Raw genomic sequence first — 18,593 nt, 5'->3', positions numbered from 1 at the left:
AACCGATGTCAGGGGTAGGTTCTTTACCCAGAGGGTGGTGAGGGATTGGAATGCCCTGCCAGCATCAGTAGTAAATGCGCCTAGTTTGGGGGCGTTTAAGAGATCCGTAGATAGGTTCATGGACGAAAAGAAATTGGTTTAGGTTGGAGGGTCACAGTTTTTTTTTTAACTGGTCGGTGCAACATCGTGGGCCGAAGGGCCTGTTCTGCGCTGTAATGTTCTATGTTCTATGTTCTATGTTCCCCCTCTTTCCTTCCCCCTCTTTCCTTCCCCCTCTTTCCTTCCCCCTCTTTCCTTCCCCCTCTTTCCTTCCCCCTCTTTCCTTCCCCCTCTTTCCTTCCCCCTCTTTCCTTCCCCCTCTTTCCTTCCCCCTCTTTCCTTCCCCCTCTTTCCTTCCCCCTCTTTCCTTCCCCCTCTTTCCTTCCCCCTCTTTCCTTCCCCCTCTTTCCTTCCCCCTCTTTCCTTCCCCCTCTTTCCTTCCCCCTCTTTCCTTCCCCCTCTTTCCTTCCCCCTCTTTCCTTCCCCCTCTTTCCTTCCCCCTCTTTCCTTCCCCCTCTTTCCTTCCCCCTCTTTCCTTCCCCCTCTTTCCTTCCCCCTCTTTCCTTCCCCCTCTTTCCTTCCCCCTCTTTCCTTCCCCCTCTTTCCTTCCCCCTCTTGCCCCTCCCTCTCCCACTCTCTCTCTCTCTCTCTCCCCCCCTCTTTCTCTCTCCGCCCCTCTCTCTCGCTCCCTCCCTCTCTGTCTCTGCCTCTCTCTCCCTCTGCCTCTCTCTCTCTCCCTCTGCCTCTCCCTCTCCCTCTCTCTCTCCCTCTGCCTCTCTCTCTCCCTCTGCCTCTCTCTCTCCCTCTGCCTCTCTCTCTCCCTCTGCCTCTCTCTCTCTCTCTGCCTCTCTCTCCCTCGCTCCGCTGACCTGGTGCTCTATGTGCTCTCTCTCAGATGCAGTGTTGTGGAGCTGCCGGGCCGAACGATTGGGACAACAATATTTACTTTAACTGTTCCGCGGAAAATGTTAGCCGGGAGCGCTGCGGCGTTCCCTTCTCCTGCTGCTTGCCTGATCCCGCTGTAAGTATTAATAACCCGCTCTGCACCGGGTCACACGCCGCAAGATCAAGTGATCGGATTGGGGAGGATTAACGGGATTGAGGGGGGGTTAATGGGATTGGGGGGAGGTTAACAGGATTGGGAAGAAGCAATGGAGGCACGAGGAGAAACTTTTTCACACAGCGAGTGGTTAGGGTCTGGAATGTGCGCTCTGACAGTGCGGAGACAGTGTGTGGTTAGGGTCTGGAATGTGCGCTCTGGCAGTGCGGGGACAGCGAGTGGTTAGGGTCTGGAATGTGCGCTCTGACAGTGCGGAGACAGTGAGTGGTTAGGGTCTGGAATGTGCGCTCTGACAGTGCGGAGACAGTGAGTTAGGGTCTGGAATGTGCGCTCTGACAGTGCGGAGACAGTGAGTTAGGGTCTGGAATGTGCGCTCTGGCAGTGCGGTGACAGTGAGTGGTTAGGGTCTGGAATGTGCGCTCTGGCAGTGCGGTGACAGTGAGTGGTTAGGGTCTGGAATGTGCGCTCTGGCAGTGCGGTGACAGTGAGTGGTTAGGGTCTGGAATGTGCGCTCTGACAGTGCGCAGACAGCGAGTGGTTCGGGTCTGGAATGTGCGCTCTGACAGTGCGGAGACAGTGAGTGGTTAGGGTCTGGAATGTGCGCTCTGACAGTGCGGAGACAGTGAGTGGTTAGGGTCTGGAATGTGCGCTCTGACAGTGCGGAGACAGTGAGTGGTTAGGGTCTGGAATGTGCGCTCTGACAGTGCGGAGACAGTGAGTTAGGGTCTGGAATGTGCGCTCTGACAGTGCGGAGACAGCGAGTGGTTAGGGTCTGGAATGTGCGCTCTGACAGTGTGGAGACAGTGAGTGGTTAGGGTCTGGAATGTGCGCTCTGACAGTGCGGAGACAGTGAGTGGTTAGGGTCTGGAATGTGCGCTCTGACAGTGCGGAGACAGTGAGTGGTTAGGGTCTGGAATGTGCGCTCTGACAGTGCGGAGACAGTGAGTGGTTAGGGTCTGGAATGTGCGCTGTGACAGTGCGGAGACAGTGAGTGGTTAGGGTCTGGAATGTGCGCTGTGACAGTGCGGAGACAGCGAGTGGTTAGGGTCTGGAATGTGCGCTCTGACAGTGTGGAGACAGTGAGTGGTTAGGGTCTGGAATGTGCGCTCTGACAGTGTGGAGACAGTGAGTGGTTAGGGTCTGGAATGTGCGCTGTGACAGTGCGGAGACAGCGAGTGGTTAGGGTCTGGAATGTGCGCTGTGACAGTGCGGAGACAGCGAGTGGTTAGGGTCTGGAATGTGCGCTCTGACAGTGCGGAGACAGTGAGTGGTTAGGGTCTGGAATGTGCGCTCTGACAGTGTGGAGACAGCGAGTGGTTAGGGTCTGGAATGTGCGCTCTGACAGTGTGGAGACAGTGTGTGGTTAGGGTCTGGAATGTGCGCTCTGACAGTGTGGAGACAGTGAGTGGTTAGGGTCTGGAATGTGCGCTGTGACAGTGCGGAGACAGCGAGTGGTTAGGGTCTGGAATGTGCGCTCTGACAGTGTGGAGACAGTGAGTGGTTAGGGTCTGGAATGTGCGCTCTGACAGTGTGGAGACAGTGAGTGGTTAGGGTCTGGAATGTGCGCTGTGACAGTGCGGAGACAGCGAGTGGTTAGGGTCTGGAATGTGCGCTCTGACAGTGCGGAGACAGCGAGTGGTTAGGGTCTGGAATGTGCGCTGTGACAGTGCGGAGACAGTGCGTTAGGGTCTGGAATGTGCGCTCTGACAGTGCGGAGACAGTGAGTGGTTAGGGTCTGGAATGTGCGCTCTGACAGTGCGGGGACAGCGAGTGGTTAGGGTCTGGAATGTGCGCTCTGACAGTGCGGAGACAGTGAGTGGTTAGGGTCTGGAATGTGCGCTCTGACAGTGCGGAGACAGTGAGTGGTTAGGGTCTGGAATGTGCGCTCTGACAGTGCGGAGACAGTGCGTTAGGGTCTGGAATGTGCGCTCTGGCAGTGCGGAGACAGTGCGTTAGGGTCTGGAATGTGCGCTCTGACAGTGCGGAGACAGTGCGTTAGGGTCTGGAATGTGCACTCTGACAGTGCGGGGACAGTGCGTGGTTAGGGTCTGGAATGTGCGCTCTGACAGTGCGGAGACAGTGAGTGGTTAGGGTCTGGAATGTGCGCTGTGACAGTGCGGAGACAGTGAGTGGTTAGGGTCTGGAATGTGCGCTCTGACAGTGCGGAGACAGCGAGTGGTTAGGGTCTGGAATGTGCGCTCTGACAGTGCGGAGACAGTGAGTGGTTAGGGTCTGGAATGTGCGCTCTGGCAGTGCGGAGACAGTGAGTGGTTAGGGTCTGGAATGTGCGCTCTGACAGTGCGGAGACAGCGAGTGGTTAGGGTCTGGAATGTGCGCTCTGACAGTGCGGAGACAGTGAGTGGTTAGGGTCTGGAATGTGCGCTGGGACAGTGCGGAGACAGCGAGTGGTTAGGGTCTGGAATGTGCGCTCTGACAGTGCGGAGACAGCGAGTGGTTAGGGTCTGGAATGTGCGCTGTGACAGTGCGGAGACAGTGAGTGGTTAGGGTCTGGAATGTGCGCTCTGACAGTGCGGAGACAGTGAGTGGTTAGGGTCTGGAATGTGCGCTCTGACAGTGCGGAGACAGTGAGTGGTTAGGGTCTGGAATGTGCGCTCTGACAGTGCGGAGACAGTGCGTTAAGGTCTGGAATGTGCGCTCTGACAGTGCGGAGACAGTGAGTGGTTAGGGTCTGGAATGTGTGCTCTGACAGTGCGCAGACAGCGAGTGGTTAGGGTCTGGAATGTGCACTCTGACAGTGCGGAGACAGCGAGTGGTTAGGGTCTGGAATGTGCGCTCTGACAGTGCGGAGACAGTGAGTGGGTAGGGTCTGGAATGTGCGCTCTGACAGTGCGGAGACAGTGCGTTAGGGTCTGGAATGTGCGCTCTGACAGTGCGGAGACAGCGAGTGGTTAGGGTCTGGAATGTGCGCTCTGACAGTGCGGAGACAGTGAGTGGTTAGGGTCTGGAATGTGCGCTCTGACAGTGCGGAGACAGTGAGTGGTTAGGGTCTGGAATGTGCGCTCTGACAGTGCGGAGACAGCAAGTGTTTTGGGTCAGGAATGTGCGCTCTGACAGTGCGGAGACAGTGAGTGGTTAGGGTCTGGAATGTGCGCTCTGACAGTGCGGAGACAGTGAGTGGTTAGGGTCTGGAATCTGCGCTCTGACAGTGCGGAGACAGCAAGTGGTTAGGGTCTGGAATGTGCGCTCTGACAGTGCGGAGACAGTGAGTGGTTAGGCTCTGGAATGTGCGCTCTGACAGTGCGGAGACAGCGAGTGGTTAGGGTCTGGAATGTGCGCTCTGACAGTGCGGAGACAGCGAGTGGTTAGGGTCTGGAATGTGCGCTCTGACAGTGCGGAGACAGTGAGTGGTTAGGGTCTGGAATGTGCGCTCTGACAGTGCGGAGACAGTGAGTGGTTCGGGTCTGGAATGTGCGCTGTGACAGTGCGGAGACAGCGAGTGGTTAGGGTCTGGAATGTGCGCTCTGACAGTGCGGAGACAGTGCGTTAGGGTCTGGAATGTGCGCTGTGACAGTGCGGAGACAGCGAGTGGTTAGGGTCTGGAATGTGCGCTCTGACAGTGCGGAGACAGCGAGTGGTTAGGGTCTGGAATGTGCGCTCTGACAGTGCGGAGACAGTGAGTGGTTAGGGTCTGGAATGTGCGCTCTGACAGTGCGGAGACAGTGAGTGGTTAGGGTCTGGAATGTGCACTCTGACAGTGCGGAGACAGCGAGTGGTTAGGGTCTGGAATGTGCGCTCTGACAGTGCGGAGACAGTGAGTGGTTAGGGTCTGGAATGTGCGCTCTGACAGTGCGGTGACAGTGAGTGGTTAGGGTCTGGAATGTGCGCTCTGACAGTGCGGAGACAGTGAGTGGTTAGGGTCTGGAATGTGCGCTCTGACAGTGCGGTGACAGTGAGTGGTTAGGGTCTGGAATGTGCGCTCTGACAGTGCGGAGACAGTGAGTGGTTAGGGTCTGGAATGTGCGCTCTGACAGTGCGGTGACAGTGAGTGGTTAGGGTCTGGAATGTGCACTCTGACAGTGCGGAGACAGCGAGTGGTTAGGGTCTGGAATGTGCGCTCTGACAGTGCGGAGACAGTGAGTGGTTAGGGTCTGGAATGTGCGCTCTGACAGTGCGGAGACAGTGCGTTAGGGTCTGGAATGTGCGCTCTGACAGTGCGGAGACAGCGAGTGGTTAGGGTCTGGAATGTGCGCTCTGACAGTGCGGAGACAGTGAGTGGTTAGGGTCTGGAATGTGCGCTCTGACAGTGCGGAGACAGTGAGTGGTTAGGGTCTGGAATGTGCGCTCTGACAGTGCGGAGACAGTGAGTGGTTAGGGTCTGGAATGTGCGCTCTGACAGTGCGGAGACAGTGAGTGGTTAGGGTCTGGAATGTGCGCTCTGACAGTGCGGAGACAGCAAGTGTTTAGGGTCTGGAATGTGCGCTCTGACAGTGCGGAGACAGTGAGTGGTTCGGGTCTGGAATGTGCGCTCTGACAGTGCGGAGACAGCGAGTGGTTAGGGTCTGGAATGTGCGCTCTGACAGTGCGGAGACAGTGAGTGGTTAGGCTCTGGAATGTGCGCTCTGACAGTGCGGAGACAGCGAGTGGTTAGGGTCTGGAATGTGCGCTCTGACAGTGCGGAGACAGTGAGTGGTTAGGGTCTGGAATGTGCGCTCTGACAGTGCGGAGACAGTGAGTGGTTAGGCTCTGGAATGTGCGCTCTGACAGTGCGGAGACAGCGAGTGGTTAGGGTCTGGAATGTGCGCTCTGACAGTGCGGAGACAGCGAGTGGTTAGGGTCTGGAATGTGCGCTCTGACAGTGCGGAGACAGTGAGTGGTTAGGCTCTGGAATGTGCGCTCTGACAGTGCGGAGACAGCGAGTGGTTAGGGTCTGGAATGTGCGCTCTGACAGTGCGGAGACAGTGAGTGGTTAGGGTCTGGAATGTGCGCTCTGACAGTGCGGAGACAGTGAGTGGTTAGGCTCTGGAATGTGCGCTCTGACAGTGCGGAGACAGCGAGTGGTTAGGGTCTGGAATGTGCGCTCTGACAATGCGGAGACAGTGAGTGGTTAGGGTCTGGAATGTGCGCTCTGACAGTGCGGAGACAGCGAGTGGTTAGGGTCTGGAATGTGCGCTCTGACAGTGCGGAGACAGTGAGTGGTTAGGGTCTGGAATGTGCGCTCTGACAGTGCGGAGACAGCGAGTGGTTCGGGTCTGGAATGTGCGCTCTGACAGTGCGGAGACAGTGAGTGGTTAGGGTCTGGAATGTGCGCTCTGACAGTGCGGTTGAGACAAGTTCAATCGAGGCATTCAAGAGGGAACTGTATTATGTGCAAAGGAAGAATGTGCAGAGTTACAGGGAGAAGGGACTGGAGGGGCACTTTGTGCCTTTAGAGAGCTGGGACAGAAACAATGGGCCGAATGGCCTTCTGTGCTGTAGCAATTTTCTGATTCTGTAGCTCAGGGCAAATTAACACTGAGAGGAGCTGGGGGGACCCGTAGCCCAGTGACAATCCAAAATTACTGATGGGACTGGCTCACGCGGGTGTGAGGGTGATCTTCATTCTGTATTGTTCTCATCAGCTGTGGTTAACATTTCCAACGCTGTCTCTTTTACAGCAGAACGTGGTGAACACACAATGTGGTTACGATATCCGAACCAAAACTAAGGTATTAAATCCCAACCACTCTTTGTCTCTGGTGTTCCCATCCTGTCAAAGTTATTCAGCATTATAATGACCTGGTTCCACTGAGAGCCTTTCCCAATGTTTTAATATTCCCAGCTCTCTATCCCAGAGGAACCTGGACTTGACCAGTTGCGCATTCCTCTTAGACACACTCAACTCCAACCTCCATCTTCTAGATGAGGGAATTCGGACAGTCTTCCTGATCTCCCTGCTGACTGCAGGAAGCGCTGTTACCATGGCGCAGACAACCCATCTCTCCCTCTTGCTCATCCACCCACACTGCAATCTGATAATCACCCAACGCTCATTATCCACCTCGGATCAGGGGGTTCGGAGCCTGTATCCCAGCACCAGGATCATGGGGTTCGGAGCCTGTATCCCAGCACCAGGATCATGGGGTTCGGAGCCTGTATCCCAATACCTCTCACACAGTCAAAGAGTCGTACAGGCCATTGAGTCTGCACCAATAATAACTACCACTAAAATCACGCTAATCCCATTTTCCTGCACTTGTCCCATCTCCTTGAATATTATGATGTTTCAACTGTTTAAAGTTTATTTATTAGTCACAAGTAAGGCTTACATTAACACTGCAATGAAGTTACAGTGAAATTCCCCTAGTTGCCACACTCCAGCATCTGTTCGTCAATGCACCTAACCAGAATGTGGGAGGAAACCGGAGCACCCGGAGGAAACCCACGCAAATACGGGGAGAATGTGCAAACTCCATACAGACGGTGACCCAAGCCGGGAATCGAACCCAGGTCCCTGGCACTGTGAGGCAGCTGTGCTAGTCACTGTGCCACCGTGCCGCCCAACCGTACCCCAGTGAGAGTCAGTGTGTGTGCTCATGCTGTTCGTCCGAATATATTTTAAAGGTTTCCAGCCTCCACTACATTCCCAGGCAGTGCATTCCAGATTCCCACCACCCTCTGAAGGAAAAAGCTTTTTTCTCAAATCCTCTCTGAATCTCGTGGCCCTCACCCTAAAACTGTGCCCCCCTCGTGATTGACCCCTCAACCAAGGGGAACAGCGGCTTCCTATTCACCCTGCCCAGACCCCTCAGAATCTTATACGCCTCAATCATGCCCCCCCTCAGCCTTCTCTGCTCTATTTGGCAGCAAAAGCCACACAAGCTTTCGGAGCCTTAAGCCCCTCCTTCAGGTGAGTGGGAATTCTGTTCAGAAACAGGGCATCTCAAGACACAAACTCAGTTTCTGCACACATGAGGACGGTCTCAACCGGGATATTGGGTTCATGTCACGCTATCTGTAATCCCCCAGCTTGCCTGGACCTGCTGAGTCTCACTGGCTGTCCTGTCTGGAGACAATACACATCTCTTTAACCTGTCTTGATGCTCTCTCCACTCGCATTGTTTGTACCTTTAAGACTTGATTAGTTGTAAGTATTCGCATTCCAACCATTATTCTGTAAATTGGGTTTGTGTCTTTATATGCCCTGTTTGTGAACAGAATTCCCACTCACCTGACGAAGGAGCTTAAGGCTCCGAAAGAACATAAGAACATAAGAAATAGGAGCAGGAGAAGGCCATCTAGCCCCTCGAGCCTGCCCCGCCATTCAATAAGACCATGGCTGATCTGAAGTGAATCAGTTCCACTTACCCGCCCGTTCCCCATAACCCTTAATTCCCCTGCCGATCGGAAATCCATCTATCCGTGACTTAAACATATTCAACGAGGTAGCCTCCACCACTTCAGTGGGCAGAGAATTCCAGAGATTCACCACCCTCTGAGAGAAGAAGTTCCTCCTCACCTCTGTCCTAAACTGACCCCCCCTTTATTTTGAGGCTGTGCCCTCTAGTTCTGGTTTCCTTTCTAAGTGGAAAGAATCTCTCCACTTCTACCCTATCCAGCCCCTTCATTATCTTATAGGTCTCTATAAGATCCCCCCTCAGCCTTCTAAATTCCAACGAGTACAAACCCAATCTGCTCAAAAAGCTTGTGGCTTTTGCTACCAAATAAACCTGTTGGACTTTAATCTAGAGAAAACAATCTAAGCCTATCCAGTCTCTCCTTAAAGCTCAAATGCTCCGTCCCAGGCAACATCCTGGTGAATCTCCTCTGTATTCCCTCTAGTGCTATCTCATCCTTCCTATTATTGAGGTGACCAGAACTGCAGACAGTACTCCAGCTGTGACCTAACCAACGCCCCGTATAACTCCAACATTACCTTTTTGCTCTTCTGTTCTACATAGAAACATAGAAAACTACAGCACAAAACAGGCCCTTCGGCCCCACAAGTTGTGCCGAACATATCCCTACCGTTTAGGCCTACCTATAACCCTCCATCCTATTAAGTCCCATGTACTCATCCAGGAGTCTCTTAAAAGACCCTATTGAGTTTGCCTCCACCACCACTGACGGCAGCCGCTTCCACTCGCCCACCACCCTCTGTGTGAAAAACTTCCCCCTAACATTTCCCCTGTACCTACCCCCCTGCACCTGTGTCCTCTCATCGCAGCCATTTCCACCCTGGGAAAAAGCCTCTGAGAGTCCACCCGATCTATGCCTCTCAACATCTTATACACCTCCATTAGGTCTCCTCTCATCCTACGTCTCTCCAAGGAGAAAAGACCGAGCTCCCTCAGCCTATCCTCATAAGGCATGCCACTCAATCCAGGCAACATCCTTGTAAATCTCCTCTGCACCTTTTCAATCTTTTCCACATCCTTCCTGTAATGAGGCGACCAGAACTGAGCACAGTACTCCAAGTGGGGTCTGACGAGGGTCTTATATAGCTGCATCATTATCCCCGGACTCCTAAACTCAATCCTTCGATTGATAAAGGCCAGCACACCATACGCCTTCTTAACCACCTCCTCCACCTGCGGGGCTGATTTTAGAGTCCTATGGACTATACCATAGTTCTATACCACAGCTGATAAAAGCGAGAGTCCCATTTGCCGGCTTGCCTATATCCTATTCAGCTGCTCTGCCGACTTCAGGGATCTGTGAACAATGACCCCCAATCTCCCTCTGTTCCTCTGAGCTTCCAGGTGTCCTGCCATTCATTAAATACTCCCTTGTCTTGTTCGAAACATAGAAACATAGAGAATAGGTGAAGGAGGAGGCCATTCGGCCCTTCGAGACTGCACCACCATTCAACATGATCATGGTTGATCATGCACTTTCAGTATCCCAATCCCGCTTTCTCTCCATACCCCTCGATCCCTTTAACCACAGGAGCCACGTCCAGCTCCCTCTTGAACATATCTAACGAATTGGCCCCAACAGCTTTCTGTGGGAGAGAATTCCACAGGTTCACAACTCTCTGAGTGAAGAAGTTCTTCCTCATCTCAGTCCTGAATGGCTTTCCCCTTATTCTTAGACTGTGACCCCTAGTTTTGGAATTCCCCGACATCGGGAATGTTCTTCCCGCATCTTGTCTCTCAGTCCCATCAGGATTTTATATGTTTCTCTGAGATGTAACTTCTTCTAAAATGCATCACCTCAGCCCGGAACTGGGGGTAAGGAGGGAGTCAGGAACGGGAGCGAGGCGTCGGCAATGTGGTGATTCAGAAACTAAAACAGATCTTGTCCTTTCTAGAATAAGGTGGAGGACAGTCTGGTCATTTACACCAAGGGCTGTGTCCAGGCCTTTGAGGACTGGCTGCCAAGGAACATCTACATCGTCGCTGGCGCTTTCCTTGTTATTGCCTTTCTGCAGGTTAGACTAATATTTCTCTCGGCAAATTCTACACACCGTCAGTCACATTACTGGTCCCACACACACTGACTCTCACTGGGGTACAGTTCCACACACCATGACTCTCTCACTGGGGTACAGTTCCATACACACTGACTCTCACTGGGGTACAATTCTACACACACTGACTCTCACTGGGGTACAGTTCCACACACCATGACTCTCTCACTGGGGTACAGGTCCCACACACACTGACTCTCACTGGGGTACGGGTTCCACACACACTGACTCTCACTGGGGTACAGTTCCACACACCATGACTCTCACTGGGGTACAGTTCCACACACCATGACTCTCTCACTGGGGTACAGGTCCCACACACACTGACTCTCACTGGGGTACGGGTTCCACACACACTGACTCTCACTGGGGTACGGGTCCCACACACACTGACTCTCTCACTGGGGTACAGGTTACCCACACACTGACTCACACTGGGGTGCGGGTTCCACACACACTGTCTCTCACTGGGGTACAGTTCCACACACACTGACTCTCACTGGGGTACAGTTCCACACACACTGACTCTCACTGGGGTACAGTTCCACACACACTGACTCTCACTGGGGTACAGTTCCACACACACTGACTCTCACTGGGAAACGGGTTCCACACACACTGACTCTCACTGGGGTACGGGTTCCACACACACTGTCTCTCACTGGGGTACAGTTCCACACACACTGGCTCTCACTAGGGTACAGTTCCACACACACTGACTCTCACTGTGGTACAGTTCCACACACACTGACTCTCACTGGGGTACGGGTTCCACACACACTGACTCTCACTGGGATACGGGTTCCCCACACACACTGACTCTCACTGGGGTATAGGTTCCACACACACTGACTCTCACAGGGGTATAGGTTCCACACACACTGACTCTCACTGGGGTACGGGTTCCACACACACTGACTCTCACTGGGGTACAGGTTCCACACACACTGACTCTCACTGGGATACGGGTTCCACACACACACTGACTCTCACTGGGGTACGGGTTCCACACACACTGACTCTCACTGGGGTACGGTTCCACACACCATGACTCTCACTGGGGTACAGTTCCACACACACTGACTCTCACTGGGGTACGGGTCCCACACACACTGACTCTCACTGGGGTACAGTTCCACACACACTGACTCTCACTGGGGTACGGGTTCCACACACACTGACTCTCACTGGGATACGGGTTCCACACACACTGACTCTCACTGGGATACGGGTTCCACACACACTGACTCTCACTGGGATACGGGTTCCACACACACTGACTCTCACTGGGGTACGGGGTTCCACACACACTGACACTCACTGGGGTATGGGTTCCCCACACACTGACTCTCACTGGGGTACGCGTCCCACACACACTGACTCTCACTGGGATACGGGTTCCCCACACACTGACTCTCACTGGGGTACGCGTCCCACACACACTGACTCTCACTGGGATACGGGTCCCACACACACTGACTCTCACTGGGGTACAGTTCCACACACACTGACTCTCACTGGGGTACGGGTTCCCCACACACTGACTCTCACTGGGGTACAGTTCCACACACACTGACTCTCACTGGGGTACGGGTTCCCCACACACTGACTCTCACTGGGGTACGCGTCCCACACACACTGACTCTCACTGGGATACGGGTTCCCCACACACTGACTCTCACTGGGGTACGGGTTCCCCACACACTGACTCTCACTGGGGTACGGGTTCCCCACACACTGACTCTCACTGGGGTACGGGTTCCACACACACTGACTCTCACTGGGGTACGGGTCCCACACACACTGACTCTCACTGGGGTACAGTTCCACACACACTGACTCTCACTGGGGTACAGTTCCACACACACTGACTCTCACTGGGGTACGGGTTGCTCTGATGGGGAAAATATGGTCATAATATATTTTTATTCTAATTTGTTTTAATTTGTGAATTGCCCATTTTGTGTTAATTGAAACTGTTGATTTGTCACAGATGTTTTCGATATATCTTGCCCGTTCACTGATTAGTGACATTGAGGCATTGAAAGCTGGCTGGCGTTACTGAGTGCCGTCTGTGACAGCGAGACCCTGGAATAAAACCACTCTACGTTACAAATTGTTCAGATGTATATATTTTTATATTGGAGAGACTCTAATCTATGTATATTTCCATAATTGGAGTTTTAGGTCTTTCTATCCTGTATGGCCTTTAATTTGCTGTTTATTGTTGAGGTGGAATCAGCTTGAGCTGCAGGCTGCCATATTCCTGAGCTCCAGCCACACCTTTACCTTGAATACTGTGTGAGCATGTGTCTGTGTGTTTGCACATTGGTGTGTCGGTATGTGTGTGTGTGTCTGTGTGCCTGTGTGTGTGCCTGTGCGTGTGAATGTGTGCGTGTGTGTCTGTGCGTGTGTGTCTGTGTGTGTGTGTGTGTGTTTGCACATTGTTGTGTCGGTGTGTGTGTGTCTGTGTCTGTCTGTGTCTGTGTGTCGGTGCGTGTGCCTGTGTGTGTCTGTGTGTGTGTATGTCTGTGTGTGTGTGTCTGTCTGTGTCTGTGTGTCGGTGCGTGTGCCTGTGTGTGTCTGTGTGTGTGTATGTCTGTCTGTGTGTGTCTGTCTGTCATAAATGCTGTAATTACTGCCAGACTGCACCGGGTTGGGATATCTGCTCGGGATTATTCTCCCGCTAGGATGGCCGCTCACTGTTGCTATGGAAATTCCCCATTAGCACAGCAACTCGTGAGTATCGGAATTATGGCTCCAGTCTTTAACCAGGAGCTGGAGAGTGAGGGTCCGGACACAGCTCTGGGCCCGGGATGGGGAGTGAGGGTCCGGGGACACAGCGCTGGGCCCGGGAAGGGGAGTGAGGGTCCGGGGACACAGCTCTGGGCCCGGGATGGGGAGTGAGGGTCCGGACACAGCTCTGGGCCCGGGATGGGGAGTGAGGGTCCGGACACAGCGCTGGGCCCGGGATGGGGAGTGAGGGTCCGGACAGTGATGAGTGAGGCTGAATGTTGCTGTCAGGTGTTTGGTCACAGCTGTCTCACCACTGGTGCCAGTGTAGCTCACAGCTGCCCCCCCTGGTGCCAGTGTGGGTCACAGCTGTCCTCCCTGGTGCCAGTGTGGGTCACAGCTGTCCCCCTGGTGCCAGTGTAGCTCACAGCTGCCCCCCCCCTGGGCCAGTGTGGGTCACAGCTGTCCCCCCTGGTGCCAGTGTGGGTCACAGCTGTCCCCCCTGGTGCCAGTGCAAGGGCACAGCTGTCCCCCCTGGTGCCAGTGTAGCTCACAGCTGTCCCCCCTGGTGCCAGTGTGGGTCACAGCTGTCCCCCCTGGTGCCAGTGTGGGTCACAGCTGTCCCCCCTGGTGCCAGTGTGGGTCACAGCTGTCCCCCCTGGTGCCAGTGTGGGTCACAGCTGTCCCCCTGGTGCCAGTGTGGGTCACAGCTGTCCCCCTGGTGCCAGTGTGGGTCACAGCTGTCCCCCTGGTGCCAGTGTGGGTCACAGCTGTCCCCCTGGTGCCAGTGTGGGTCACAGCTGTCCCCCTGGTGCCAGTGTGGGTCACAGCTGTCCCCCTGGTGCCAGTGTGGGTCACAGCTGTCCCCCTGGTGCCAGTGTGGGTCACAGCTGTCTCCCGGAGTCTGTGTTCTCCTCCTCCAGTGAAGTGTTCAGTATGAAGTGTCTCCGTGTTCCAGTCAGGATTATTGTGAATCTCTATCACTGTTCAAAAATGTTCAGAACCACAGCAGTATTTTCTTATTTAAAATGCTTTTAATTTTTGTATGAATTTGTAAACGTTTTGCGATAGTGTTTGGCTGTGTGCAATTTGAGGAATCTTACTGCTGTTTTAATTGATTTGCACAAAACCAAAGCAATAAATCTTTCATGTGATTGGAACTCGTGCGTACTTGTCCTTTTACCTTTAACCCCTGGGGTAAACCTTCCCCTCCCACTGCTCATTGCTCAGTAACTGGGAATGGGCTGTGAATACACCTGATGGTCTGTCAGTAATACCTCCACCTACCCTACAAGAAAATGAAGCAACATTCTTCAGCCAGAAGCAGATGATTATTCTTGATCTCTTAAAGTTTATTTATTCGTGTCACAGTAGGCTTACGTTAACACTGCAATGAAGTTACTGTGAAAATCCCCTAGTCGTCACACTCCGGCACCTGTTCGGGTACACTGAAAGAGAATTTAGCATGGTCGATGCACCCTACCTAACCAGCATGTCTTTCAGACTGTGGAAGGAAACCCACGCAGACATGGGGAGAATGTGCAAACTCCACACAGACAGTGACCCAAGCTGGGAATTGAAGTTCTGACCCTAGTGCTGTGAGGCAGCAGTGCTAAGCACTGTGCCACCGTGCCGCTTTCCTGAGGTCTCCAGCATCAGAATTCAGTCCTTCAATTTACTCCAGCTGATATCAAGAAATGGCTGAAGGCAGCCAATGCTGCAAAGGCCCAGACAATATTCCAGCTCTGGTGCTGAAGACCTGTGCTCCAGAAGTCTTCAGGCCCTAGCCGGACTTCTAGAGCTGGAAGTCTTGGCCCTAGCCAAGCTGTTCCAGTACAGCTACAACACTGTGACAAATTGCCCAGGTACGTCCTGTCCACAAAATACAGGACAAACCCGACCTGATCACTTACAACCCATCAGTCTGCTCTCAATCATCGGGCAAAGTGAAGGAAGGTGTTGTTGACAATTGGTACTTACTCAGTAATAACCTGCTCAGTAACGCTCAGTTCACTGGGTCACTCAGCTCCTCACCTCATCGCCCCGACTCATGGTGAGGTGAAACTAACAGCCCTTAACATCATAGCAGTGTTTGACCGAGTGCGGCATCAAGGAGCCCCAGTAAAACTGGAATCAATGGGAATCAGGGGGAAAGCTCTCCGCTGGTTGGAGTAATACCCGGCACAAAAGAAGATGGTTGTGGTGGTTGGAGATCATTCATCTCAGCTCCAGGACATCTCTGCAGGAGTCCCTCAGGGTTAGTGTCCTCGACCCAACCATCTTCAGCTGCTTCATCAATGACCTTCCCTCCATCATAAGGTCAGAAGTGGGGATGTTTGCCGATGATTGTATAATTTTCATTTATGCAACTCAGAGAGTGAAGCAGTCCGTGTCCACATGCAGCAAGACCTGGACAACCTTCTGGCTCGGACACAATACCAGACAGTGACCATCACAAGGAAGAGAGATTCTAACCACTTCCTCTGACATTCAATGGAACATAGAAACAGGGGTAGGCCAATCAGCCCCTCTAGTCTGTCCTGCAGTTACGCCACAAAAACCCAAGGGGCATAAACATCAACAGTAATCCATATTAATGTAGCACCTCTGAGACCCTTTATGAGGTAAAATTTAGCAACGCAATATCCGATGACCAAGAACATGGTTAAGACTCTTTAAAACCTATCCCATTAAAGGCAGAGAAGTATAGGAATTTTGGAATCATCGGAACAGGAGTAGGCCATTCAACCCATCGAGACTGTTCCGCGCCATTCAATACGGTCATGGCTGATTGGACACATCAACGCCGTTTACACATCATCCCCATGTTTTTTATTCATTCATGGGACATGGGCATCGCTGGCTGGCCAACATTTATTGCCCATTCCTGGTTGCCCGAGGGCAGTTGCGAGTCAACCACATTGCTGTGGCTCTGGAGTCACACGCAGGCCAAACCAGGTAAGGACGGCAGATTTCTTCCCTAAAGGACATTAGTGAACCAGATGGGTTTTTTCCGACAACCAATAATGGTTTCATGATCATCAGTAGATTCTTAATTTCATAGAACATAGAACATTACAGCGCAGTACAGGCCCTTCGGCCCTCAATGTTGCGCCGACCTGTGAAACTAATCTAAAGCCCATCTAACCTACACTATTCCAATATCATCCATATGTTTATCCAATAACCATTTGAATACTCTTAATGTTGACGAGTCCAATACTGCTGCAGGCAGGGCATTCCACGCCCTTACTACTCTCTGAGTAAAGAACCTACCTCTAACATCTGTCCTATATCTATCACCCCTCAATTTAAAGCTATGTCCCCTCGCGTTAGCCATCACCATCCGAGGAAAAAGGCTCTCACTATCCACCCTATCTAATCCTCTGATCATCTTGTATGCCTCTATTAAGTCACCTCTTAACCTTCTTCTCTCTGTAACGAAAACAACCTCAAGTTCCTCAGCCTTTCCTCATACGATTTTCCCACCATACCAGGCAACATCCTGGTAAACCTCCTCTGCATCCTTTCCAACACTTCCACATCCTTCCTATAATGCGGCGACCAGAACTGTGCGCAATACTCCAAGTGCGGCCTCACCGGAGATTTGTACAGCTGCAACATGACCTCCTGGCTCCGAAACTCAATCCCTCGACCAATAAAAGCTAACACACCGTACGCCTTCTTAACAACCCTATCAACCTGGGTGCCAACTTTCAGGGATCTATGTACATGGACACCGAGATCTCTCTGTTCATCCACACTACCAAGTATCTTACCGTTAGCCCAGTACTCTGTATTCCTGTTACTCCTTCCAAAGTGAATCACTTCGCACTTTTCCGCATTAAACTCCATTTGCCACCTCTCAGCCCAGCTCTGCAGCTTATCTATGTCCCTCTGTAACCTGCCACTTCCCTCCGCACTGTCTACAACTCCACCGACTTTAGTGTCATCCGCAAATTTACTAACCATCCTTCTATGCCCTCATCCAGGTCATTAATAAAAATGACAAACAGCAGTGGCCCTAAAACAGATCCTTGCGGTACACCACTAGTAACTGAACTCCAGGATGAATATTTCCCATCAACCACCACCCTCTGTTTTCTTACAGCGAGCCAATTCCTGATCCAAACCACTAAATCACCTTCAATCCCATGTGTCCGTATTTTCTGCAAAAGCTTACCATGGGGAACCTTATCAAACGCTTTGCTGAAATCCATATACACCACATCAACAGCTTTACCCTCATCCACCTCTTTGGTCACCTTCTCAAAGAACTCAATAAGGTTTGTGAGACACGACCTACCCTTCACAAAACCGTGCTGACTATCCCTCATCAAATTATTCCTTTCCAGGTGATTATAAATCCTATCTCTTATAATCCTTTCCAAAACTTTGCCCACAACAGAAGTAAGGCTCACCGGTCTATAATTACCAGGGTTGACAAGGGGACAACATTTGCTATCCTCCAGTCTTCTGGCACTGTTCCTGTAGACAATGATGACCCAAAGATCAAAGCCAAAGGCTCTGCAATCTCCTCTCTAGCCTCCCAGAGAATTCTGTATTCCTGTTATTTATTCAGATATTTATTTATTGAATTCAAATTCTACCATCTGCCGTGGCGGGATTCGAATGACTTGGGCACAGAAATGGCAGATGGAGTTTAATCTGGACAAATGTGAGGTGATGCATTTTGGAGGATTAAATTTAGGTGTGAGTTATACTGTAAATGGCAGAACCCTCGAGAACATTAACATACAGAGGGATCTGGGTGTGCAGGTCCACAGTTCCCTAAAAGTGGCAACACAGGTGGCCAAGGTGATTAAGAAGCCATATGGCATGCTTACCTTCATCAGCCGGGGCATTGAGTACAGGAGTTGGGAAATCATGTTGCAGCTACATAAAACCTTGGTTAGGCCACATTTGGAGTATTGCGTGCAGTTCTGGCCACCACACTACCAGAAGGACGTGGAAGCTTTGGAGAGAGTGTGAAGAATGTTCACCAGGATGTTGCCTGGTCTCGAGGGTGTTGACTATGAGGAGAGGTTGAATAAACTAGGATTGTTTTCACTGGAAAGATGGAGGCTGAGGGGAGATCTGATAGAGGTCTACAAAATTATAAGAGGCATCGACAGGGTGGATAGTCAGAGGCTTTTCCACAGGATGGAAGGGGGCACATGTTCAAGGTGAGAGGGAGAAAGTTTAAGGGAGATGTGTGAGGAAAGTTTTTCACGCAGAGAGTGGTGGGTGCCTGGAACGCGCTGCCAGAGGAGGTGGTGGAAGCAGGAACATCAGCAACATTTAAGAGACATCTGGATGAGTACAGGAATATGGAGGGAATAGAGTGATACG

At 52.2% G+C, this 18,593-nt stretch overlaps 1 protein-coding gene across 1 annotated transcript in view; it reads left to right on the top strand.

Annotated features, from left to right (window-relative positions):
* The window catches only part of LOC144480354 (tetraspanin-14-like), a 59,336-nt gene extending 44,935 nt beyond the window's left edge, over positions 1 to 14,401 (top strand). The window contains exons 6-9 of the mRNA XM_078199771.1: positions 935 to 1,060; positions 6,715 to 6,765; positions 10,350 to 10,469; positions 12,502 to 14,401. Of these exons, the coding sequence (XP_078055897.1) occupies positions 935 to 1,060; positions 6,715 to 6,765; positions 10,350 to 10,469; positions 12,502 to 12,573 (369 nt within the window). The 3' untranslated portion in view covers positions 12,574 to 14,401. The remainder of the gene's footprint in view (positions 1 to 934; positions 1,061 to 6,714; positions 6,766 to 10,349; positions 10,470 to 12,501) is intronic.
* Positions 14,402 to 18,593: the final 4,192 nt, after the last annotated feature.

Source organism: Mustelus asterias, chromosome 28 (genome assembly GCF_964213995.1).
Source record: "Mustelus asterias chromosome 28, sMusAst1.hap1.1, whole genome shotgun sequence".
Taxonomy (NCBI): domain Eukaryota; kingdom Metazoa; phylum Chordata; class Chondrichthyes; order Carcharhiniformes; family Triakidae; genus Mustelus; species Mustelus asterias.
The sequence above is the reverse complement of the archived record's forward strand: the minus strand, read 5'-3'. Positions and strand labels throughout refer to the sequence as shown.